The sequence below is a fragment of the Mustela nivalis genome (assembly GCF_964662115.1).
Source record: "Mustela nivalis genome assembly, chromosome: 8".
NCBI lineage: Eukaryota > Metazoa > Chordata > Mammalia > Carnivora > Mustelidae > Mustela > Mustela nivalis.
In genome coordinates this window covers 18,521,185-18,545,846 of record NC_139027.1, presented here as the reverse complement: position 1 = coordinate 18,545,846, position 24,662 = coordinate 18,521,185, and the positions used below count along the sequence as shown (strand labels likewise).

General features: G+C 59.9%; 1 protein-coding gene across 3 annotated transcripts in view; it reads left to right on the top strand.

Annotated features, from left to right (window-relative positions):
• The window catches only part of ADCY3 (adenylate cyclase 3), a gene marked incomplete at its 3' end in the record, with an annotated part of 77,857 nt that overhangs the window by 44,542 nt on the left and 8,653 nt on the right, over window positions 1-24,662 (top strand). For all 3 annotated transcript variants that reach the window (XM_082745041.1, XM_082745040.1, XM_082745042.1), the window contains 10 exons: window positions 12,598-12,728; window positions 13,252-13,363; window positions 13,500-13,627; window positions 14,645-14,803; window positions 15,212-15,389; window positions 19,463-19,591; window positions 21,129-21,271; window positions 21,400-21,561; window positions 23,118-23,205; window positions 24,013-24,129. In XM_082745041.1, coding sequence (XP_082601167.1) covers window positions 12,598-12,728; window positions 13,252-13,363; window positions 13,500-13,627; window positions 14,645-14,803; window positions 15,212-15,389; window positions 19,463-19,591; window positions 21,129-21,271; window positions 21,400-21,561; window positions 23,118-23,205; window positions 24,013-24,129 — 1,347 coding nt within the window. The remainder of the gene's footprint in view (window positions 1-12,597; window positions 12,729-13,251; window positions 13,364-13,499; window positions 13,628-14,644; window positions 14,804-15,211; window positions 15,390-19,462; window positions 19,592-21,128; window positions 21,272-21,399; window positions 21,562-23,117; window positions 23,206-24,012; window positions 24,130-24,662) is intronic.

Sequence of the window (24,662 nt, the reverse complement as noted above, 5' to 3'; positions counted from 1 at the left end):
TGTGCGAGGAGCTGTCTGAGGTCTGGGCCTCTGTGGTCCCTCCCAGTGTTTAGATGCCTTGGTGAAAAATTCCTAATTAAAAATACGCTCAGTAGATCCTTTGCAGAGGAGGCCTCATTTCAGAATTGAGTATATCATGGTTCATGTCTCACTTTGGATTTTGCCGGTGTGTATTTATCTTGTTTTCTAAGCCTTGCCGGGGTGGGGGCGGGGAGCAGCGTGTGCACCGACGGGGGGAGCTGCCCTGGCGGCTGGGCGGCCTCCAGCAGGATGGTGGCCTCTCTGGGCCTCCTCCCCTTCCCCAGCCAGGCTGAGGGGATCCCATCCCAGCTCCTCGGATTCTGTTTTCCTTGCCACTGTCACCTGGGAGGTCGTACTCTCCTTCACGAAGATGGCCAGCGTCCTGCTGGTAATGGCAGGTGACCCCTGACAGTGGGCCCCCTCGCCCCCACCCCCACCTCTGGAAGGTGCAGAGCAGCCCCGGGCCTTGGTGTACAGGCTTCCCCTTCTGTTTGGGCACCGAAGTGGGCACGTCTGTGTCGTGAGAAGGAGTGGGATGGGGGTTCTCAGGTTCCAGTCGCCCCATTGCTGCAGCCTCCCTGACCCCAGTCTCCTGTCTGCAGGGTGGGGTCAGGGGGTCCTGACTGCCCCGAAGTCGTTGGGAGCCGGAGTTCTGGGACGGCACCTCTGGCAGGCACGGAGCACTCTTTCTGCTGAGCACCTGTCCCACTGCGGAGGCAACCCCTGCACCAGCCTGGGGCACGGGGCCATAGGATGGACCTGGGGCCTCGCTCCCGCCTCCCCAGCTCCAGGGGCCTGTTAGGGTAGAGCAGGGAGCCCAGAGGACTGGAGGACTGGCGTTGTTTTTCTGTATACCCGTGTGGCCATACCCCAGGGTGTGCTTGGGGACCTCGAGGGTTGCTAAGTGGCCCAACCGCGGTGTGGCAACGGCAGGCTGACAGGAAACCTGCGCAGCACATACCTGTCGCCAGGTGCAAACGACAGGATTCCGAGCTTCTCTGGATCTCACACTCAGAATTAACTTCCCAGGGAGTGGGACAAGGTTGGAGGAGGACGCCAGGGAGGATGGAGGGATGACAGGATGTGGCAGCGGCAAGCGTTTCCTTCAGACCACGTTCTCGTAGACGGGTGGGCCTGTCCTTACTCGGGGAAGGGAGGACTGCCCCAGACCCCACCCATCAGAAATAGAGGAGGGAGAGCCCAGGGCTGACTGCCCAGGGTTGATTTTAAGTCAGAGAAGCATCCGCTGGCCTCAGGGAGGGCCAGGGGGCCAGGTCATCTTCGTCTGGGGCACCCTGGGGAGCATGGTGCGGGTGGTTTCCATGTAGCCCCTGGGGGCATGTGCAGGACAGAACAGCCCCTTTTCTCTGCTTTTCCTTCTACTTAAAGCGAACTGTGGCTTTAAGGGTCACTGTGACCAGGGGGTGGCGTTTCTTCTTCCTTCTGGAGTCTTTCCTCCAGGGGGTGACCTTCGGCCTTGACGTCTTGGAGGGAAGAACCACCTGTTCACGGGGAAAGGCACAGACTTCTCTCCTGGGAGCCCCAGAGCTTGGGACTCTGGAGTGCGGTCATTTCGTAAGCTTCGCTGCTTGTCTTCTTGAACGGTCCTCCTGGCTGACCTCTGCCCATGCCTCACGAGAGGCTGGCTGGGGAGAGGGAAGTCAGGGCAGGAGAGGACAGACACACAGACACAGAGCAAGAAAGACACACAGAGAGAGACCAGCTACCTCTTGCCCTGGGGTTGAGGCATCTGGTGTCCCTCCTTAACATGCTGGCTCATGCCCTGGCAACAGTGAGGGTGGGAGGAACGTGGTCCCAGCAGCTGTGCCTCTAGCCCCTCGTGTGGTGGCCCAGGGCCAGGCTGCTGTGCCATCAGCCCCTGATGTGGGTGGGACAGACCCGTCAACCCCCAGAGAGCCACAGACGACCCTGCACCCCAACACCAGGCTCGAATGTACTTACCACCTGAACTTCCAGTGTATCGGATATTTGTAAGCTTCATTTCAGCCACGAGCATGTCTTGGTTTGAGAAAAGCCAGAAGGCGAGTTGCCCGGGGTGTGAAGCAGGAATTCATGCTTCTGTGGGCTCCACCGCCACCCCTCAGATTTGACAAAACGTTCTTCATTCTAACGTTTTAGGACTTAGCAGAATAAATCCACGTTTTAAATAATGCAAGGGACGAGCCCACAGAGGACAGGTATTTCCCAAGCCATGGGGCCTCCCGGGGGCGGGCGGGCATCTGCAGGGTCGGGCAGCCCCAGGACTGAGTGAGGCCTGCGTGGCTTCAGAGCTATGGCCCAGGGGTAGGGGGAGGTGGCGGCGGTCAGAGCTGCAGCGCCTGCCCCCCCCCCACTGCGTGTGTGTCCCCAGTTTTAGCGACTACCATCCGTGTCCATGACCAGTGTGGCTGGGGCTGTGCTGAGTCCTGCCCTTTCTCTGGCCAGGGGCCCAACGTTTTGTTTCATCATGGGGTAGTTATGAGCAGGTTACTTTGTGTCGAGCCCTGGGCTGCGTTTTCATGGGATTACCTCCTTGAATCATCCCGGCAAACCCAGCGCAGAGGTGGCACGCCTCCCTCCCAGTGGGGGCCTCTGTTCTGGGTACCAGCAGCTTCACGGGTATCTTCTTTGGACCACGCCTGGCCTGTGGGGATCTGCTTCCTTTGACCTTGCCTAGAGTTTAAAACATTTGTAATGCTTAAGAATTTGGACATTCTCTTTATAAAACTTGTATACCTGACTGCCTTGGAAAATGGAAAGATACGAGAGCACAGGGCTCAGGAGTCAGACTCGCATTCACATCCGCGCCAGCCTCTTACTTGCCACATGACCTTGCGCCCGTTAATTATGCCCTCAGATCCCCCTTGTGAAGTAGGAATGGAGTAAGCTTGTTAAAAGGTCTAAAAGAGAGCATTTATTGCAGAAATATTGTGGGCCCTGTCCTTGGCACTGGGATGTGGTTTTAAGCAAAACAGATTCCAATGGGGAGACAGATATTAAATGAGCATACGCTATTAGCAGGTAGGAAGGCTGTGGGCAAAGCAGGGGATGGAGCATAGGAGGCTTTCAGATAAAATAAGATTTGAGCAGAGACCGGAAGTCAGGGTGGGAGCTGTACAATGTTTAGGGAGAGGAAGCAGTAAGTGCCAAGGCCCTGTGGTAGGTTCGCGTGACGTCATGGCAGTGGTTGCAGGTTGAGTAGAAGTCAGGGGAAGAGAGGGAGGAGGTGAGGCAGGGAGTGGGTGGGGGTCAGTCCTGCAAGGTCTTGTAAGGACCATGGCTTTCCCTTGAGGGAGATGGGAGACCCTGGAGGGTGGTAGGTTTGAACTGGATCCATCTGGCTGCTGGTGGAGAAGAGCGAGCAGTGGAAGCAGGGCGACCAATTTGAAGCAATGCGGTAATTTTTGGAAGAGAGGATAGTGGCTCAGACCAGGGTGGAGGGGACGAGGGGAACACTTCTAGATGTGTTTTGAAGGCAGAGCCAACAGGACTGACTGCTGAGTGACCCAGGAGGTGAGAGGGTGGGGAGTCCGTGATGGCGGTCAGGATCGGGGCCAGGAGGCAATTGGAGGGGGAGGAGGCCCAGCTTCGGTGGGGGGTGGAGAGTCCGTCTTTCTGATGTCTAGGAGGAGAATTGATGGCACCCAGCTCATCCTGTGCCCTGCCTGCATGTTTGGGAGGCTCGCTGGGCCAGGTCTGCATCTGCATCCTCCGGAGGGGCCCTTCAGGGGTGAGGAGGGGGTTCCTGTAAGACAGGACCTCATGCTGGGGAGTCCAGCGAAAGTTGGCAACCACACAGCCCGGGTCAGAAGGGCTGGGAAACGTGTGTTCAGGCTCGCATTTGTAACGTGATGGGTGCGGATTCTTGGGTGGCTTTTCAAGAAGCCGGGTGGGTGCTGGCCAGTGTACACTGGGGAGAATGGAGTCCCGATCCACGTGGAAGGGCAGAAGTGGGTCAGCGGGGGCTGAGTGCAGAGGTGAAGCAGGACACGTGGCGGACGGAGTCCTTCCCAGAGCACCCATCACTCGTCACTTGCATGGGAGAGCCTGGGGCCGGAAGCCCAGCCAGAACTGGGCTGGGGCCGAGCCGAGTAAAGGCCCAGAGAGTAAAGGAAGGGGGGAGCTGTGTTTGGGAAAAGCACTGGTAAGATTTACTGCTCCATCGGGAGGAGCAAAGGGAGCGAACCCAAACCACCACGACCCTCACAGGTGGAGAGCTGGTCTGTCAGACTCGCTGGAACCTTCACGCCTGGGTGGGTTGAGCAAGGACGGAAGCCCGTGGTTGTGCTCCCACCGCAGACACGGCAGGTCTTTCCCAGTGACAACAGATGTGGCCTCGGGGTCCTCCAGGCATCGGCTCTCGGTTACCCAGAGTTGGCCCCTCAGCCGCACTTGCTTGCTACAGTGTCTAGAACTGCACTGATAGGGAAGTTGCTAGTCATATGTGGCCATGTACATTTAATTAAAATTGAAAAATTAAGCATCAGTGTGTCTGTTGTACCAGCCACGTCTTCCGTGCCCCGTAACTACAAGTGGCTCGTGGCTACCATCTTGGACAGCACAGACCACACAGCATTTGTTTGATTGCTGAAAGTTGCTCGAAGGCGACGGCTTGCCCCTTGGGCCACGGCTCCTAGTTGACAGCTCATTATCTCGCCAGACCTCTATGGAGCACCTGCTCCGTGTCAACCACGCCGGGCCAGGGCTGCACACACCACACACGTGGCCGTCTCTGGGCCCAGAGGGCCGTCTCCTGAGATGGCAGTCCCCTTGGCCCGCACGGTGGCCCCCATCTCTGGAGACCGTACAGGAGTCCAGGCAAGTGTCCCCTCTCCCCCTCCAGCAGGGTCAGGGTTCTGCGCTGCCCTTGGGTCTGTGTGATTTCTGCACTGTCACTGATGACATGGCCTGGTGGTGACTTGTTGGCCCGCCCCCCTCCCCGTTCTGAGATTAAGCATGACGCTGCTTCCGTCTCGGGGCTGACAACTTGGGAGACTCTGGGGATGCAGTTTTCACATCCAAGGGGCTTGTTTAAAGAGATGCCGGTCTTTGAGCTGCCTGTGAACGCCCACAGCCCTTGGCTGAAGACAGCAAAGCACTCCGGCCCCGTGAGACCAGTCACTGCGGGAGGACCTGAGTGCCCAGGCCGTCGGACCTCTCGGCAGGACTGTTTACCTTTGACCTTGCTGGCATTTAGCTTGGGGACTTGCAGAGATGACCAGTGATTGTTCTTTGAGGGACGTGGTCTTTGGATGGGGCAGCCCGTGCGGGTCCCTCGTCTATATGGTGGCTGCGCACCCCGGGCACATGGCAGCTCGGGAGTTTCCCGATTTCACACGTCGTGGCCCTTCGCCCTCTCACTGGGGAGAGGTGAGCTGTGTGGGTTCTCGCCTCCTGGGGCCGGCCAGGTCCTCCCGCTCCTTGTTTCCTTCCTTGTGCTGCCTCCTCTGCTCAGCTGGTCAGGCCAGGATGGGCACCTGTTGTGGTCGTTGGACGTTTCTTTGGCTTTCAAGTGTCCTGGGAGCTCCAAGAATCTGGAGAAATCAGGCCCAGAGCAGATGTGTTTGTGGACAGCTGTGCATGTGCTCACAGCCTGTTGTGGGTTGTAGTGAGGTGTGTGTGTGTGCACGGCACACACAGAGGACATATGTGGGTGTGCACAAGGACACAGCATGCAGACAGACTCCATGCTTGCTCGGTGCAGACGCCACACACAGCCCCCAGCTACCCGGGCGCTGCTGATTTCTCTCTCCCTTTTAAGCCTCCCTCCCTCCGCCCCTTGACAAGGATGTTGTAGAAACTTAGCCGCTCATCAGCCAAACTCAGGTCTCCACACCCCTGCAGCCCACGTGCTGTAATCCACTCCCGAGTGCCGCCCCAGGACCTCTGGGGGTAGCAGGGGCCTCCTGCTTCTGTCTCAGTCCTGAGCCTTACAAAGGCCAGGCCTGGCCTGAGTCACTGCTAAGGAGAAGGGGGCGCGATTGGTTCCTTCCCAGAGCCTTGTGGAGGCCATCCGGACCACCTGTGCCTGTCAGGGGTTCAGGGCCCACCTGAGCAGTGCGGCAAATACCTGTTTCCAGATCCCTGCCTGGGACTGGGACACACGCTGCACCCCAGCCCGTCCCTACCCCACCCCACCTCCGCACAGTGCCCAGGGCGGGCTCCGGTTCTTCTCCGTGGGATCTGGGTACCAGGAAGTCTACTAGAAACTTTCAGGGCTTGTTCGTTGTTTTGCTTCCTTTGGTTCCTTTCCCAGAGCAGGTCAAGGCCTTGACTTGGTGCGCATTTCGAGGACAGCCCGCAAAGCACAGCGGGACTGGGGAGAGACCACATGAGGCAGCTGCCCGCCTTCCCCATCTCTCTGCGTGGACCCAGGTGGCAGGGCCCCTGGCCTCGGCCTGACGGGTCTGGCATGTCCCTGTCCGCTGGACCATCCTGTGGTTGGCCCCCTCCGGTAGCCTCCTCATCCGGCGTCTGGGACCAGAGCTCACTAGCTCTCTGGGCAGCATATTCCTCATATTCCTTGTTTGAACTGCTTTGACTCGTAGAACATTTTTTTCCTGCTCTAGAAGCGACAGTCTGTTCCCCAAAGCCTTGCCTCACCAGCTTCCTGTTGTGGGAACCTCCAGGCAAGCACCATTCCTTCTCCACACACCCTCAGGCCTGAAGGTTGCTCTGTGTTGCCCCTGGGTGGCTTCCCAGCCCCTCAGCCCACCTCTGATCTCTGGCCTCAGGCTCCTGCACCGTGTGGTCCCTCCCCGATGAGGGCCCAGGTGAACAGTTTCCTTGAGGAACTCTTTCCTTGAAGGCTTTTAAGGGGGAACTTCTAAACTTTAATGTGGTCACAGGTTACCTGAGGTCATCTGGGCCTCATCAGGAAGCGGCCTCGGGTGATGCTTGAGGCTGCCACTTGGAGGGCCAGATGGGGCTATGGGGCCTGAGGTCCTGAGGGATGGGCTCGTTGGAAGCAGGGACCTCCTGGAGCCCAGACGTCCAGGGATTTGCCATAGATTCCTGCTCTTGTGGGTAGCGGTGTCAAACGATGCCACATTTCCCCCATTAACCTTACTGGGTCCCTTGCGGGCAGTTGGGTGGCCTCATGCTGTGGATGTGTCACGGTGGAGGCCTTCTAGGGCCCCCACAGCTGGCCTCTGTCCTAGCTGTAGGGTAGCTCCGCATTTGGCCCTCACATTTGGCCCTGTTGGTTACATTCAGGGTCCACAGCCAGTCACCGAGACCAGGCCTCCTGGCATTGGCCCCTCTCCCCTCCCCTCAGCCTGTGAGGAGGGTGTACAGAGGCTGAGGGAGGTCACTGTGGCCTGCCGGTGTCTGTCATGGGGAGCCAGGCGTCTCCCTCAGTAGCACCTGTCTCCTCTCCTCTGCTCTGCTGACCCATCAGAAGGAATGCCAGCAGCTGCCACGACCCCTGGCCTGCTCTCCCTGAGGCCCCGAAGGGTCTGGTCTGGGGCACCTGGGTGGCTCGGTGGGTTAGGCCTCTGCCTTCGGCTCAGGTCATGATCTGAACTTAGGGTGCTGGGATCGAGCCCCGCATTGGGCTCTCTGCAGGAGAAAGGGGAGCCTGCTTCCCTTTCTCCCTCTGCCTGCCTCTCTGCCCGCTTGTGATCTCTGTCTGTCAAATAAATAAATAAAATATTTAAACAAAGAAAAAAAGAAGGGTCTGGTCTGCTGCCGGGCCACCATGTGAGGCAGCCACAGAGGTCTTGGTCTGCTTCTGCAAGGAGGGACCCACACCAGGAGTGGCCGGACATCCCAGCTCAACTCCACGAGCACGGGGCAGCACAGAAAGGACGTTCCAGTGGCTCACCCACGGGAGAGTCCTCATACAGGTTTCTAGAACAGCATTGTCAGGTCCTTACTAGGGAAGATTTGGGTACTTCATGTTCCTTCATATTTGCAGCAAAATAGCGTCCAACTTGGATGAGAGAATTACTGTGTCAAAAGCACATTTTTTTGGTGAAAAAGAAAATCCCACCCACTCTTTCGGTCCAGGAGCCCTGGGTTCTGGTTCTGGATCCGTCACTGACTTTGAGGTACCTGGGGGGAAACCACTTACCCCCTCCATGGTTTGATTTGGTCAGAATGGAAGCAGAATTACACACACAGGAAAATACAGGGGAAGTGAGGAAGTTTTAGCGAAGAGGGACGGCGTTGATATTAGCCCGTAGTGTCCATCTGCCTGGGGAGTGGCGAGACAGAAACCAGCCCGGGAGGATCGTTCTGTCACTCGGCCCTCAGAGAGGACCCCTGGCCACCTTCCTCTTGTGCTGTGGGGAGGGGGTCCCCCCCGGCTTCGAACCTGGGCATCAGTCTCCTTCCTCAGCTCTTATCCAGGCGGACGTGGGAGTCCGGAGCGAGCCCGGTGCACTTGCAGGGCTCTTCCCTTTCTAAGAAATCTGGTCATTGCAGCCAAGTGGGGTCAGGGTCACAGCTGGCGTCAACAGGAAGTTTTGTGTTTATTTCCTGTTTAAGAAGTACGTGAAAAGTCAGCGGCAGCATAACCATATAGCAGTTTTGAAAAACCTCCCGTTCTCTCTGGATTCCATTCGCCAGGTCGCAGTACCCTGTTCTCTCTCGCACACGCTCTCCTGCCGTGGTTCAGGGCCACACCTGGGCCTGCCGTCGCCTCCTCAGAATACGGTGTTGGGTCTTTTTCCCTTTGGTCATGTTTGCCTCACGGCACTAGTCATTATGATGATTTCTGAGGTTCATCCCAAGGATGTGTCCCAGTTGAATGAGCCACTTCCTGGGCATTTGGGCCTTCTGGTCTTTTCTACAAGTGTGAGTAATGTTGCCTTGAAGTCTCTCTGGCATGTATGTCTTTTTCTTCTTGTGGATTCTATCTGTTAGAAAAATTCCCAGGAGAGCCATTAGTGGGCCAGAGGCCTGGAACATTCTTGTGACTCCCAAAACATATAGTAGTTTCTTTTTGAGGAAGAGCAGGCTCTGCCTCTATGCTAGGGAGACCAAGCCCACCTCAGCTGCTCTGGGTCGCCCTGTTCCCCTGTAGAGGCCTAGCTATGTTTTTAGGGCAATTGGGACTGTGGTCCGGGGCACAGAGCACCTCGCAGGACTGGACTGGTTCCCAGGTTGCCCAGAGAGGCTCTTCTGGAGGGGCGGGACTCTGAGGTGGGGTCTGAGCACGGGGGAAAGGCCTGATCCTGTGGGCGCTGGGTGCGGGCTGCTGGGGCTGGTAGGCGGATTGGCCGGGAGTCCAGCTCAACACTGGGACTTTCCTAATCCTTGGTGTCCCGCGACCCCTCCCTGCGCACACACCTGCGTGCCCTCTTCCCTGGGGTGGTGGGCCCTCCCGCACTCCTCACACGTCTACCTTCTACCTCTTCTTCCCCTTAGCGAGCACCTGCACACACACGTGGCGGGGTCCAGGGGGTGGGGGGACAGAGGGAGAGCAAGGCAGGGACACGCATGGAAGGAGGGAGCCAGTTCCCTTTCATTGTTGTGCCTGGACCAGACAGAGTTCCTAGGCCTGGCCAAGTGACCCCAAGACTTTCTTCTCACCCTGGACACCCCACTGGGACTCTTAACCTGTCATAAACCTGTGGCCAGCTTCAAGGCCCAAAGGATTTTAGGCCTCGTCTTTCTGAGGCACCTGTTGTCTCCACACCCTCAGGAGCCACACTCTCCTCAGCTCAACAGTTATGTCTCCTCAGGTATCATAACAGCTGCTGTGTATTGAGTGTTTACTGTATACAGGCCTGTCCTTCATGCCCTACAGTGAGGAGTCACTTTTTCTCCTGCTTTACCGATGAGGAAACCAAGGCCAGGGACAGTGAGAGTCATGTGGTGTCACCCTGCGTGTCTCAGTGGCGGGGCCTGAAGTGGGCCGTGGGGTCCAGAGCTCAAGCTCTTCCCGTCCATGTGCTCCTGTCCCTACCAGCCGGATTCCTGCCCCAGCGCTCACCACCTTCACCCTCCAGACTCCGGCAGCTCCCCACAGGCCGCCCTGAGAGCTGGCGGGGCCCCAGGTCTCTGACTTGTCCGGAAAACCCCCCCTTGTGGCCCCCATTCTGCCCCAGCTGAGTGCTTGCTCCTGCCTGGGGTCAGTCCGGTTTCCAAAGGCCCCTCACTATGTGCAGGCAGCGGGCACAGGGACCGTGCCTCGTGCTCCTTCCTGGGCTCAGCGGGAGCCACAGCAGGGCACACCAGGCTGATTTTGGCCCCTCGTTCCTTGGCATTGGCGCCTCCCGGTTGGTGGTTAGCTGTGGGGGCCACATAGCCGTGGAAATGGGAGAAAGGTGGTAATGGCTGTGGTGCTTCAGGTAAGAGCCATGCCCTGCACACTGGACCAAGGGCCCACCTGGTCCTTAATGGTGTGATTAGCCACAAGAAGGAGGGACAGGTGAGAGGGACTTCCTGTGGCACAGGGGCGAGTGGGCCGAGGCTCTGGTCTGCACACAGTCATGGAGCAGAAGGGAGGGGCTGCCCCTACCGCTCAGCCGTCTTCTCCCAGAGCAGGTGAGGCCCCAGCCCTCTGCCTTATGGGGGGCACGGGCCCGGGCCCCCGAGGGGCTCTTGGCTGCCTCACTCCAGGGAGAAGAGCAGAACCTCCACACCTTGGTTCTCCTGCCCCAGTGAGAGGTGTGTTTAATACGCAGGGCTGGGGCCTGTGGCCTCGGGGTCCACTGAACACAACAGAGAACAAGAGCCAGTGGGACCCGCATCCTCCCAGGCCCTTGTGGAAGGCGGGGTCCCCCGCTCCTGTGCCCACCAGGACCCACAGCCCCTGTTTCTCTATGGTCCTGTGACGCCTGGCCTGGCCCCAGGCGCTGAGGACGCAGAGCAGCTCTTGGTTTCCTGCCACCCCTGCACCAGCAGCAGGCCGGCTAGACACGGTGCTCCTGGACCCCCCTCCCCTCCCGCCTGGCCCCTCCCTGTCCGTCAACCTGGTCAGCAGCACGTGGTCTGGTGCCTCAGAATCACTCCAGCACAGGGGACAGACCCAGATGTGCCTCTCCGTCCCCTCCCATTCCCGCTGTGCCCCCCCCCCGCTTCTCCCAGGCTGCCCTCAGTTTTGCTGCCGCGCCCCGCAGGCCTCCAGAGAGCCTCACCGCAGCCACACTTCCCGAAGCTGTTGATGCTTCTGAGCTTCCATCCCGCAAACCTCAGCTTGAGCCGCAGCCTCAGGTTTCTCCCCACCGTCCTTCACTGGCCCCCTCGGGGGAGGCCGCGCACCCTTGTTGACGTGGCTCCCGGCCTGGGCTTCCCTGTCCGGCTTTACCTCCTCCTGGGGTCCGTCTCCTGCCCCGGCTCCCAGCCCCGTAGCCGGCTCGGCCTCTGCCCACAGTGCGTCCCAAACCAGCCCTGTCTCTCCTTTCACATCTCTCTGCCTCTCTGGTCCTGACCCCTCAGACCAGCACCTTCCACCCAGAAGCCCAAGCCATGGGCCTGTCCTGCCTGCTTGGTGCAAACCCTCCCTCTGCCTGGGTGACAGCTGACTGGTCACCCTGCCCCACCCCACCGTGTCTGCCCTGGTCCTTCTCTGTGGCTTTCAGGAAGGAGCGGTCCTGTTCCTCGCCTGGCACCTGAGGCCCTTTGTGGTGCAAAACGGGGGTCAGCAGACATTTTCTGGAAAGGGCCAGAAGAGCCCTTTCAGTTTTGTAGGCCATATGTTCTCTGTCACAACAACTCAGCTCTGCTGTTGGAGGGAGAAGACAGCCGTAGATGACACGGAATCAAGCGAGTGTGGCTGGGGGCCAGCAAGACTACTTTGGCGCAAACAGGCAGTGGCGGGATTCGCCCAGCAGATGGCAGTGTGCTGACTACGCCCCCCACACCACCCCCCACACCGTCCCCCTCCCCGACACCCCCATCCGAACCCACCTCTGGAGCTGCAGTTCCCTATTTCTCCCTCCACTGAAGGACTTGCAGGTCCCTGAACCTGGGGTCCTTAGGTCTCTGTGCCTTTTTTTGGTGGCTCCCTCCGACGAGATGTTCTCAACATCTTAATCTTCAAGCCTCACTTCCAGGAAGCCCTCCTGATTGCCCCGACACCCCCCGGCTGATTCTGGAACCCTTCTTTCTTACTCCCCTGCTCTCCCTCGCTCGTCTGGGCACGTACCGTACCGCACCGCAGTGGACACACTTACCTGTCCCCCATGAGACCCTCAGCCCTCTGAGGGCAAAGACTCACTCCTTTGGTAGCATTGGTTCCCAGCGGGCTACCTGGCACATGGTAGGTCTTTGGTCATGTCGAATCAGAATTCTTAAGTGATTGCTCTGTGCAAGGTGGGGTGGATGACACAGGTCCTGCCCTTGGGGGCTCCCAGCGATGTAGGCACTGTCGCCTTCCCTGTGGCCTTGAGGATGTTCTAGAGGCACAGAACCAAGCGTGGGTTTCTTCATGAGTGTCTGACTCCCGTCAGGGCCCGAAGAAGCTCAGTCACAGGAAGTTGCTGCCTGGGCCTCTGGCTGCTTCCCCGCGTGGGGTCTGCGCGGAAGGGCTCTGGCTGACGTCTGCCGCCGGAAACCTCCGAACCCGCCTCTGGAAGGATGCAGGCCAGACCTGCCTCCCCACTAACGCTGTCCTCCTCCCCGCAGGAGAACCTTATGCTTTCCATCCTGCCCAAGCACGTGGCGGACGAGATGCTGAAGGACATGAAGAAGGACGAGAGCCAGAAGGACCAGCAGCAGTTCAACACCATGTACATGTACCGGCACGAGAACGTCAGGTGCGCCGCCCCCACGCCCGGCAGCAAGAGCGGGTCGGGGGCCGGACTTCATGGGTCGGCCGTGCCCTGTGGAGTTCCAGAGCCCTCCCCAGGCCTAGAAGCCGGGCCACCCCCGCCGTGTGAGCCTCAGCCCCTGCGGGAGCAGTGGTGCTGGCCGATGCTGGGGCTGAGACATCGGGGCCGTGTGGTCCAGCCTGTCAACCTAATATCACCCCAGGGCGGAGAGGTCACCCAGCCGTTCAGGGCCAGCACGGGGGCGCACAGCCACGCTCCTTCTAGGAGGGGTGGGTTCCCCCAGGAGCCAGGAGTGGGCAGCGTAGGGGAAGGTGGCCCTTTTGAGGGGGGCCCCCACAAAATAGAGGCCCAAACCCGCCCTGGAACTGCAGGATCTCACTGCTTTGGGGCCTGAGCAAGGGCCCCGTCCGCCGGGATCCTGGCTGCCTGCGCTCGCGTGCCGGGGCTGGCGGGGGGGGCCCGCGCGGTGTCTGCAGCCTCACGGCCGCGGCCCGCCCTCCTCCCGCAGCATCCTCTTTGCGGACATCGTGGGCTTCACCCAGCTGTCCTCGGCCTGCAGCGCCCAGGAGCTCGTGAAGCTGCTCAATGAGCTGTTTGCCCGCTTCGACAAGCTGGCTGCCGTGAGTACCCGGGCTCACCCGGCTTTCGGGGTCGGGGGCCCCCTCGGGGTGCGGGCCTGGCCCTCCCTGGTGCGCCTGGTTTCCTCCCACTGTGCGAAGGAGGGACTCAGAGCCACCCCCACCCCCGTCCCTTCAGAAATACCACCAGCTACGGATTAAGATCCTGGGCGACTGCTACTACTGCATCTGCGGCCTGCCCGACTACCGGGAGGACCACGCCGTCTGCTCCATCCTCATGGGGCTCGCCATGGTGGAGGCCATCTCGTGAGTGGGGTTCCGGGGTGAGGGCCGGGGACCACGGGAGAGGCAGGCCTTTCTGGTGCGCACCCCAGGCCCCCACGCCGGGCGGGTGCCGTGTTGGTCGGCAGGCTGCTCGGTGCCTGGTTCTGGGCAGCGGGGACGTGGTTTGCGTTCGTCACGGCCCGAGGGGCCGCGAGCCTTCCACGGCCTCCGAGGGGCCCAGCCTCCATCCGCCAGGGTTTTCTGGAGAAGTGGCAGTCATGGCGAAGTCTGTCACGCCCCCTCACGCTTGCTGGGACTTTCCTCTCAGATCCCCTGTTCTTCTCTCGGTGTTTTCTCACTGTGAGCCTCCAGGCTCATCTCAGAAAGTCCTTGTGTGGCCACGAGGGACTGGAATCCTGGCCTCTGCTCTGGGCTCCCAGCCAGGGCTCCTGCCTCCGGTGCTATGAGGCATGAGGACGTGACCCTTGTCCTCACACTTCCCATCGCTGTCCTCCCACAAGCCCCTTGGAGGCCCTACCAGGCAGGCCCTGGCCACATCAGGCCCCCCAGGAAGCCCCCCAAAGGGAAGGGGGTCCTTGCTGAAGCTTCTCCCCTCAACCATGGTGGGGGCCAACAGGGGTCACCTTGCCACCAGAGGGCCGTTTTGCATTGTTACCCTTTTCTGGGTTAGAGCTCCTTTGACATTAGCCTAGAAACAGATGCTGTGCTGGGGTGGGGGGGCAGCTTTCCCGGCTGCACATGGGCCCCGGCGTGGTGTCCAGCACAGGTGGATGTGGGGAAGCAGCAGCCTTTGCTCTGTCATCTCCCACCTGCACCCCCATCACGTGAGCCTGTGATGTGGAGTCTGGGCACAAGCCTGCTGGACCCCCAACCGCAGGTTACTCAGCTCAGGTGGAGGCAGAGAGTTGTGGGGGGCCCAGGAGTACCCTGGGCCTGGAGGGAAAAAACCCCATGCAGAACTCCTCCCACGGACACAGAGGGCTGGTCACCTTGCTACGGCCAAGCCTGAGCCCCCTCCTCTCCACGTGTGCCTGGCAGGTACGTGCGGGAGAAGACGAAGACGGGGGTGGACATGCGTGTGGGGGTGCACACAGGCACCGTGCTGGGGGGCGTCCTGGGCCAGAAACGCTGGCAGTACGATGTGTGGTCGACCGACGTCACTGTGGCCAACAAGATGGAGGCTGGTGGCATCCCCGGGTGAGCAAACGTTTCTTCCCCGGGGGGAGGTGCGGGGGCTGAGGCAGGGGTTGGCAGTGACCGTGCCGCCGCCCATCTGGCTGGAGCTCTTTCCCGGACTCGGCCGGTCAGGGCGGACACCCCCCGAGGGCGGTCACGATTCATTTCTCTGCGGTGACTCCCAGAAGTGGGTTCATTACCCCCGACAGCCGTGTTGCAGCTAGGAACCCACGAAGTACACACCTCACGGCAGAATTGAGGGGGGCCTTCCGAATTCCTTACCTCCCTCAGTGCTCTGGGCGGCCGAGGACATGTCCTCCCTGCCTCATGGGTGTAGCGCTGAGGCTCAGAGGGCTGGGTGGCCTCCCCTGGGGTCTGCCGGCCTGATGGGCCTGACGGGCCTTGGGCCCGGGCCTCTCGCTGCCACAGGCGCGTGCACATCTCCCAGAGCACCCTAGACTGCCTGAAGGGCGAGTTCGACGTGGAGCCAGGCGAGGGGGGCAGCCGCTGTGAGTACCTGGACGAGAAGGGCATCGAGACCTACCTCATCATCGCGTCCAAGCCGGAGGTGAAGAAGACAGCCGCCCAGCATGGCCTCGGTGGCCCGGTGAGTCCCCCACCCGCCCCGGACAGGGCACGGGAAGGCGGGTTCTAGAAGCAGGGCAGGTAGAAGAGTGGGCAGGGGTATCTGGAGGGGGCACCCTGGTGGGGGTGGGAGGAAGCAGGCTCTGGGGAAAGGAATGGGCCTGGCTCCGGCGGGTTGACAGAGGGGAGGCCCCTGGAGGTGTCTCTGTGGCCCTGGGATAGCAGCTGGTGAAGACAGGTCTTCCCTACATGGGGGAAGCGGTCGGAGCCATGGGAGAGCTGGCCAGGATGCCAGCAGGCGGGGGGGCAGGGAGTGGGGTTGGCTTGGTCACCGAGGGGAAGAACAGAGGCCGGGGAGGTTTGCTGGGTGGGAGATGAAGCAAGAACAGGATGGAAGCAGTGAAACCGTCCCGCCCTGTTCTCGTCCCTGGGCTGCTTCCCTGCATCTCCTCAGACCAGGTGCCCACAGCAGCTGCCTCGCTTCTCCGGCCCTGTGCTGGCCTCCTGGCAGGCCATCTGGTTAGGAGCCACCAGGGGCCGCTGCAGAAATGGGCCTTCTGTCGTCCTCTGCTGAACCTGGGAATTGTTTTGGTCCTTGTAACGTTGTACTTAGGAACCCACCCGTCATGAGAATTGAACGAATAAGGAGTTTGGTGCTCTCAGGGTCGACATGTGGTCTGAGACCATCCCAGGGCTGGGGCTTTGCATAGTAATGACAAAAGCAGAGCATGAGCTGGTCTGGGGAGGCTTCAGGGGCTGTGGCTGAAGATGCAGCCCGTGGGGAAGTTTTAAAAGAAAAATACACCTTTCCCTTCCCCGAAAATATATGGTGATGGCCAGCAAATCAAACACAAACGAAGACTCATCCGTTAACTTTAATCACAGCCACTATTCCGGGAGTGCTTCTGGGCATCTGTTATCTCATTCTTCAAGACAACTCTGCGAGAAGGGGGCTGTCATACCCACTTTGCAGAGGAGGAAACTGAGACCCAGAACTCTGCAGGCGAGTTGCAGATCTAGTAGGCAGCAGGGCTACTGGGCCTGGTCCCCCCGCCTGCCAGCCACCCTGCCTCCCAGATGCGCGTGTGTCGCTCCTGTGTGCAGCTCACACAGACTCAGCACCGCGGGGGGGGGATGCACGGGTGTGTGGGCCACCGCCTCACTCCGAGTAATGTAAAATGCCCCGGCGCCCGTGGTGAGCGGAGGACAGCTCAAGATGCATTGTGTTGCATGTAAGGTTTGAGCTATAGTTAAATGCTCCAAAGAACTCAGAAGAGTAGGCACCGGTCTTTCAGGAAATTAGGAACTGTCAGAGTAGAAAGGAAAGCCTCATGAGAGAAGACTTGACCTTGCCCCCAAATTAACAAGTCCTTTGTATTTGTCAGAGTGCTACATGCAGAACTTCAACATACTCCCTAGCACATGTTAAAAATGTGTCTTCTAGGCTGTTCTACGAGACTGTAATAGACAATACTTTAGGAAATCACCTACTTTTTTGCGAAGTGCTTGGAAATTTATAATTTCTGGGATATAAAATTTTGTAAGTAGAGAAATGTTCTTCCATTCAAAAATTACCCCCAAATTGGGCTTTACCAGGGACCACCGTGAAGTCACAAAGCAGCAGTCAGATAGGTCTTTGGGACACTCGTTCCCGTTCATTCTAATCTTGCATTCTATTGTGCTGATTCCAACAACCCTTGCATGGTGTGAAATTTGGGTCCGGCATTGTTCGCCTGACACCCCCACTCCAAGGGTGCAGATGAGACCACTGAGGCACAGGGAGCTTGGGCAGAGCAGGCCTTATGAAGCTGTTGAGCTTGAGTTCTTCCAAAGGAGAGAAAGGTTGAGCTTGTGGTGGCATCGCTTCACACATGAGCACAGAAGCCGTGAGCGAGGAGGAAGGGGCCCGCGCGGAGGCTGCCGCCCGCACAGGACGGGTGGCGGTGGCCGCGGGCACACGGACCTTGCCGTCCGGGGTGCCCCGTCACACGCGGCAGCCAGCGCCCCTTCTGATGGAAACATGGACAGCGTTCTCTCTTCAACACTTCTTTCAGTGACATGTTGTGGCCATTGAGGTTTTCAGTATTTTGTAAAGTTGATTTTTAACGGTTTCTTAATGCTCCTGCCGGAGATATTTCTTGAAGTAGGAAGGCTGGGTGAAGGGTTCTGCACGTGGGAAGTTTTACTCCTGTCCCCGCTCACTCATCTCCTGATGCCCCCCGCCCCTGGGCACCCTCCCTGCCTGGCTCTGAACCCGGCTTCGGCCCCCTTCAGCTACGTGGGGGCCCCTGGTTGACCCGAGCAGGGAAGCCTCGCTCAGGCGGCCGTCGTCAGGCTCTTGTCAGATGTCCAGCACGTGTCAGCCCTGCTGCATCTCGGGGACTTTGAACATTTAGCTGTGGTAGCCTGTCCCCCCCCCCCGCCCCTGTATCCCCGTGTTCATGGCAGGGCAATGCACAGGTGAACCACGCATCACGGCTGGTGTAGCTCGTGTGGCCAGCTCGGCGACTGTTCCAGAAGTCTCCTCCTCAGCCATATGTGTATAAGGCGACATCTCCATGGGTCAGAAGCAGTAATGCATGGACGATATGGGGGGGTGGGTGACGCAGGTGTAGTGGGGGGGGCAGTGGGGCGAAGGAAGGAAGGTGGTGAGGGGATCTCCTCGGGAAGTCACAGCAGCGAGCGCAGTCCCACTTGCAGAAATCTGGGCCCGCGGTTCAGCGTAACAGAGCGATGGACGGGGACGAGGAGAATCCTCGCGAGTCCTTCCAGGCCTCTCCCTGCCCACCCTGCCCTGTTGCCAGGCTCACCCAGTCTCCTTGTCTCAAATGCCACCTCTGACGACTCCCGGGTCTCCACCTCAGGCCCAGCAGCTTGCCCGCACTCACCCCTGCATGAGCAGGGGCAGCTCCGTCCCAGGCCCGGGGCCTGCTCATCCCTCCGGCCGCCCAGCTCCCCGGCGGCCCCTTCGTTCTTTCAGCAGCTCAGACCAAACACTGAACACAGGCTCGAGCCCGGTCTCTACAGGACACAAGCCAGCTCTGTCGATCCTCCTGTGAGAGAGGGCTCTAACCGCCCCCCCCCAGCACCCTCCCACCGGCCACCACCTCCCACCCCCCACCGCGAGCCAGGCAGGGCTGTGCCTGTGTGGCCAGATCGCAGGTCTCCAGCTAGTGATCCTGCTGCTGACCCGGTCCCGCCTTCCCTTCTCCACAGCAGGCAGTGCTCCCGCTGAAGTGACAGGGGACATCCTGTCGCTGCCTTGGTCTCCGCCTCCCTCGGAGGGAGAGCCAGGTCCCATGGAGGCCGGGAGAGCCCAGGACACCCAGGCCCTTGCTCTGCTGTCACTCATTGCTTTGGCAGCGGCATGGGCCTCCTGGAGGCGGGGGTTACATGCCTGCTGCAGGGCCTTTGCACCAGCTTCTCTCTCTTCTTGGGGCGGGGGAGAGGGGGTGGAGGCATCCCCCCGGGAGCTGCAGGATTCACTCCTTCGGGTCATCACTGAACTGTCTCCCTCGCGGGGACACCTCCCCTGGCCTCGTTACTCTCTCGCTGCCCAGCGATCCCTGGGCCCCTTTCTCGCTTTACCTCTCTCCAGAGCACTTCCCCCTTCTTCCAGACTGTACTGATTTGACTGACTTGCCTTCCTGCTGCCTTTCCTCACTAGAACGTGAGCTCCACAGTCAGGAATTCCAGTGTATCCCCAGAAGTTTAGGGATTCGGCCAACGCCCATGAATCGAGAGGACTGTTCGGCCGTGTTACAGGGTTTGACTTACTCTGTCAAGGAAAGGGACTCGTCACTGGGGAGACGGGCTGGTGGGACTTAATCAGACTTTTGGAAGGCGTTCGTCAGGTTCTACGACCGGCAAGGACCTCTGTGTCAGGGACTGTGTCAAGCTATTGTTTTAGAAATAGGAGTGGGAACAAGAGGGTCTTTCTCTGCTTAGAAAAATTCCGATAGTAGAAACAGGCACCGGCAGAGTACGGAGTTTTAAAATTAACGTCCTAGAGGAGGAGTCAGGTAGTGACGGAGGGCGGACCGAGCGGGTGTGCCGGGGCGGGCGGGCGGCTGACGGCCGCTCCTTCCCACGCAGGCCCTGCTGAACGGCGCCCCGGCCTCCTCCAAGCCCGGCTCCCCCGCCCTCATTGAGACCAAGGAGCCCAACGGGAGTGTCCACACCAGCGGCTCCACGTCGGAGGAGCCCGAGGACCAGGATGCCCAGGTGCGTGCAGGGCGAGGGCCGGGGCGTGAAGGTTGCCAGAGGAGGTGTCCTGCATGGGACTCGGGCACCTGGCCACTGGCTCTGCTCCTTTTCATCACTGTCCCCTTGGGCGTCCCCTCCTCCCCTGGTCCCACGGTCTCCTTAGTAGTTCCTGGGCTGGGGGTGAGTAGGGACAGAAGAGGTGCTCAGCTCGGAGGCTTTTGTCTAGCCCTCCTGTCCCAGAATCCTGTGGCTTTGAGGTCAGTGAGGACATCCATGGAAAATTCTGTAGGGTCTGACGAGACCGTTGTGGAAGTGAGACCTCAGGGTGGGCTCACCTGTCTGGCGAGGTCCAGACTCCACAAGGCCTGGGCACAGATGGGGCATTTCCCAAGCAGTGAACCTGGTCCCCGCCGAGGACGGGGTCCTCGCTGGGAGAACATCCAGGGCCTGCCCTTGACTGCGGAGCTGCCCGGCGACGTTCACTGACGAGGGCAGCTGCCCTGTGGCCGGAAGCGCGGCCTTGCCTGTCCTCCCTGTCCCGGTCCCTCTCGGTCAGGCTCTGTGGACCGAGAGGGGACACAGGGCCGGGAGCTGCTGGGTTTTTCTGGATCACCATGACATTCAGCAGCTTTTCCCTAGTGTGATTTTCTTGATGCAAAGTGGAAATACAGACCCGACGTGACTCAGCAACAAGGGCGCCATGGTTTTAGCAGCCTCTGGCTTTCCTGTCCTCACGCTCAGCCGCACTCTCCCACGCGCACTTCGGGGACACAGGTTCTTGGTGCTGGAGCAGACCTCCCACGTCATTTTACAGGGAAGAAAGCTGGAGCGGGGGAACATGCGTGACATGGGTCCTAATGTCAGCCAGTGGCACCGGAGCTTAAGGCTGGGCCGTCTTGGTTCTGGCTTCCGTGTGCACTCTGGACCAGTACACACAGCTCCGATGGGCCCAGTGTCCCTTGTTATTTAGGCCGATGGCCGTGGAATCAGTCTGGATTCCCATCTCTGGAGCCGAAGCTTACCCTTTATGGGAATAAAAATAGTAGCGGCCCCAGCCCCACCAGCCCCAGCCACACCAGCCCGCTAGTGACAAGGACGTCCCTTCCTCTCCAAGCACCCCCCCACCCCCAGACCTTCCCTCCCCAGGTGAGCTTGATGTGTGTTCCTTTAAGAGCTCCCGGAAGCCTGAGGGTTGGGGGTGGTTCACCTCCCCAGCGATAACCAGGGGTGACCCCACGGCTGGGGGCTCCCCTCCTCCTAGCAGCACAGCAGTCTCACACTGCTGGCCCCCGCTCCCCGACGGGCTGCTGGTAGCAGGTGGTCACTGCAGAGCCGTGGGGCCGGGAAACCAGGAAGGACTGTGTCTTTGGGTCCAGACCCAAGGGGTACGCAGCTGCAGGGGGGCATCGGGAACACTTCCCACCAAGTGGTTCCTAGAGTGGAGGGCCTAGTCCTCCTGAGTGTGATCCTTTTGTTCCCCTCCCCTGACCACCCTCTTCCCCCAACTCGCCCCGTGTCCCTCCCGCCCATCCCCACCTGGCGCACTGGCTCGCAGGCCGACAATCCCTCGTTCCCCAACCCGCGCCGGAGGCTGCGCCTTCAGGACCTGGCCGACCGAGTGGTGGACGCCTCTGAGGACGAGCACGAGCTCAACCAGCTGCTCAACGAGGCGCTGCTGGAGCGAGAGTCCGCCCAGGTGTAAGTGGTCCCCCTGCACGCACCTCGTAGGCCCTAGCTCGGGGGTCAGCTGTCCCGGGTGGGGACCCTTCCGATGGGCCAAGACAGGTGTGACATTTATCATTTCCTGGGTCTCATTTCCTTTGCAGAGTGAAGAAGAGAAACACCTTCCTCCTTTCCATGCGGTTCATGGACCCCGATATGGAAACCCGCTACTCGGTGGAGAAGGAAAAGCAGAGCGGGGCTGCCTTCAGCTGCTCCTGTGTTGTCCTGCTCTGTACGGCCCTGGTCGAGATACTCATCGACCCCTGGTGAGGGAGGGCATGGCAGGAGCCCAGAGGCCGGGAGAGGGTGAGGTGGTGAGCGTCCTAGGCCAGGTGGGAGGGAGGTCGCTGTCTCCGCAGGAGCAGGACACTGGGGCAGAAGCTTGGTCTCGTTCTTGCCTCCAGTGGAGCTGCCCAGGTGAACTCAGGCCCAGGTGTGGCTATGACCGTGCTCTGGACCCCCTTCTTCCTGTCTACCCCGGGGTTCTAGAAGAGCACTAGCATCAAAACTCGGACCGAGAAAGCCCAGGGACAGAGAGGAGTCCAGGAGGTGGGAGATCTTGGCTGCGTGGGCCTGAGTGGGGCGGGGACAAGGAGACAAGATGGGGACATTCCTCAAGCCCAGTCGTCAGGGCTGATCTGGCTCCCGTCTCTTGCTTCATCTTAGCAGATGGATTTCAGGCTCTGGGTACAACCAGACCCCTGGCACCCAGCAGTAGGTTGTCCGAGGCAAGGAATGTTCTGGAGTCCTCGCCCCAACTGTTGAGACCCAAGTAGAGGGCGGCTGCCCGCCCCCTCCCTCCCCATACCCCCCTCCACCACTGCAGCTCACTCCTATGCAGGGGTCCCTGCTCCCTGTGAAGGGGGGCGGTGGAGACCTGCCCCAGCTGTAGCTAGGGGAACCATGAGGAGCCTTGGATTTCATCGTAGCTTCTAGACACAGTTTCCTTGCCAGTCTGTTGCACCGCTGTATCACCAAGGTTCCAGAAGCCAAAGATGATGGTGGTGCTTGTGGCTTGAAGGTGGTCACGTCTGCCACTAACCCCTGGGAGGGCTGGGTCACATGCACTCGTTCAGTGTACAGACGGCGGCTAATCAGCGCCAGGCACCGAGGGGCCAGGACGTGCCGTGAACACAGCACAGCAGCTCCCCGGCCCGCGTGGAGCTGGTGCCCTCCTAGTGGGCATCAGAACGGGCGCGCAGGCAGGGGCCAGCGGGGCGGGTAAAAGTGAGGAAGGCAGCAGGAATGCGGGCGGCGAGTTCCACTTTGTCTGCGCCGCCTCTGCCTAGCGCGGGGCGGAGCCGGCCTCACGCACGGGGACAGGGCGGTGTTGCGGCAAAGACCCAGAGTCGGGCGAGAGATGACCGCGAGCCAGGCGCTGGCCTAGCCGCGGGGGTCTCTCTGGATCCAGATGGTGGGGTTGTGCGAACGGGGAGGATCTCTCAGTCATGAAGGCGGTGTTCAACTGTGAAGCTGTGCGGTTGCCCGGGGGTCACCCTGCCAGCACCACCCCCGCCCCGACAGCCGGGCTGCCCAGTCCCAGGCTGCCCCCTCGCGAGCACAGTGCTCACCCTGAACCACCCCCAGGTTTCCACTGGGCATCTGCACCCAGCAGCAGAGGAGGGGCGCACGTTCCCAGGCCCTGTGCTCCGCCTCCCTCTCGCCTGTGCGGCAGGAGGCAGGAGTCGGCGGCATCATGGGGACACCTGAGGAGTGGGCGCAGAGGGCCTGCTCTTGTACCTTCTCTCCTCTCCCAGCCCTCCCCCCTCGACCCTGATCTCACTGGTTCCTCTGTCCCCCTCCCTGTCTCTCCCTGTTACAGGCTAATGACCAACTACATGACCTTTGTGGTTGGGGAGGTTCTGCTGCTGATCCTGACGGTCTGCTCGCTGGCTGCCATCTTTCCCCGGGTAAGAGCCACTTGGGCTCAGGAGCCCTCCCGGAGGCGGAAGGGGTCCGGACGGAGTTTTGCGTCACCCGACTCCTTACGAATAGACTGTTGTGTTGGGACAGCGCAGGCGTGTGTCCATCCATTCATTCCATGTCACTCACTCGCATCTGCTGAGCTAACAAGGCGCCTACGCCGGAGCCCAGACCAACGGGAAACTGTAGGACAGCAGTGGAGGCCCAGCTGGAAGCGGGTTGGCCCTGGATTGTGAAGGACCAGGAGAGCCAGACAAAGGGACTGAGGTTTCCTCCTGTAAGAACTGGGGTGCCATGCAGAGTTTTTGATCAGAATGACAAGAGAAAAGCAGTGTCTGAGGGGAATGGGTCCAGCAGGTGGCTTGCCGGGTAACTTGGAGGATTTCGGGTGAACTGACCCAGGAAAGGCGGGGGCAGCCAGGCAAAGATGGCTGCCCCGAGACTCCTTCCCCACCACGGCCTCGCTGCTGGGACTTACATGGAGCGGGCTGCCGCCGGCTGGTGCTGCCCACAGCCTCCTGGGCTGGTCACGGCGACTGCTCCAGAAAGGGCTCCTGGGTGGCCCTGCTGTGTCACAAACCCCTCCAGAGGGACTGACAAAGAGTACCAGGGTCCTGCTCTACGTCTCAGCTCTGCCAGGTTTTGGTTGACTCACAGGCAAAGGTCTACATTTTAGGTTCCTGGGAGGTAGGGGAGCAACCAGAGTCATTAGTAGAGACCTTTTATAGGAGAAAAAACCATCAAAAGTTTATGAAATTCCATTCCTGAATGGAATGGAATTCCATTCCTTCTAGGCCTTTCCTAAGAAGCTCGTTGCCTTCTCGACCTGGATCGACCGGACCCGCTGGGCCAGGAACACCTGGGCCATGTTAGCCATCTTCATTCTGGTCATGGCAAACGTCGTGGACATGGTGAGCTCCTGCTGTGCCTTGGTGAAGGGACCTCCCCCACCCCCCTGTCCAGTGGAGAAAGGCTGGTGGTCAACCAGTCCTCCCCCACTAGACACAGGTTTAGAGTGGCACTCAGTTTCCTAAACACATCACCTTGGCCAAGTGGAGGGGATCTTCTACCCCAGAAACCTGAGACTGACCTGTTTCCCCCAGCTCCTAGCTCTCTCAGAGTCCAAGGGCTCAACCCCAGGCCCCAGGCCCCGTGGCGGACGCTGACTCATTGAATCTTTCTAACATTCCCAAGACATTGGTATCATTATCTACAGCTGCAAAGCTCAGGTTAATTCACTTAAGGTCACAGTCAGTAAGTGACAGAATCAAGGATCAAGCAGTTCTAGATCCCAGTCTTGTGAGGAAACGCTTTCACTGCTCAGGGGGCACAGTGCTCGCGGCTGGCAGCCCAGCACTGTGGACTCAGAGCCACCAGGCAGCGACTGAGCCTTAGCAGCTTGGAGCTGCAGGGAATGTTCTTGTCAGTCCTCATGGTCCCCAAC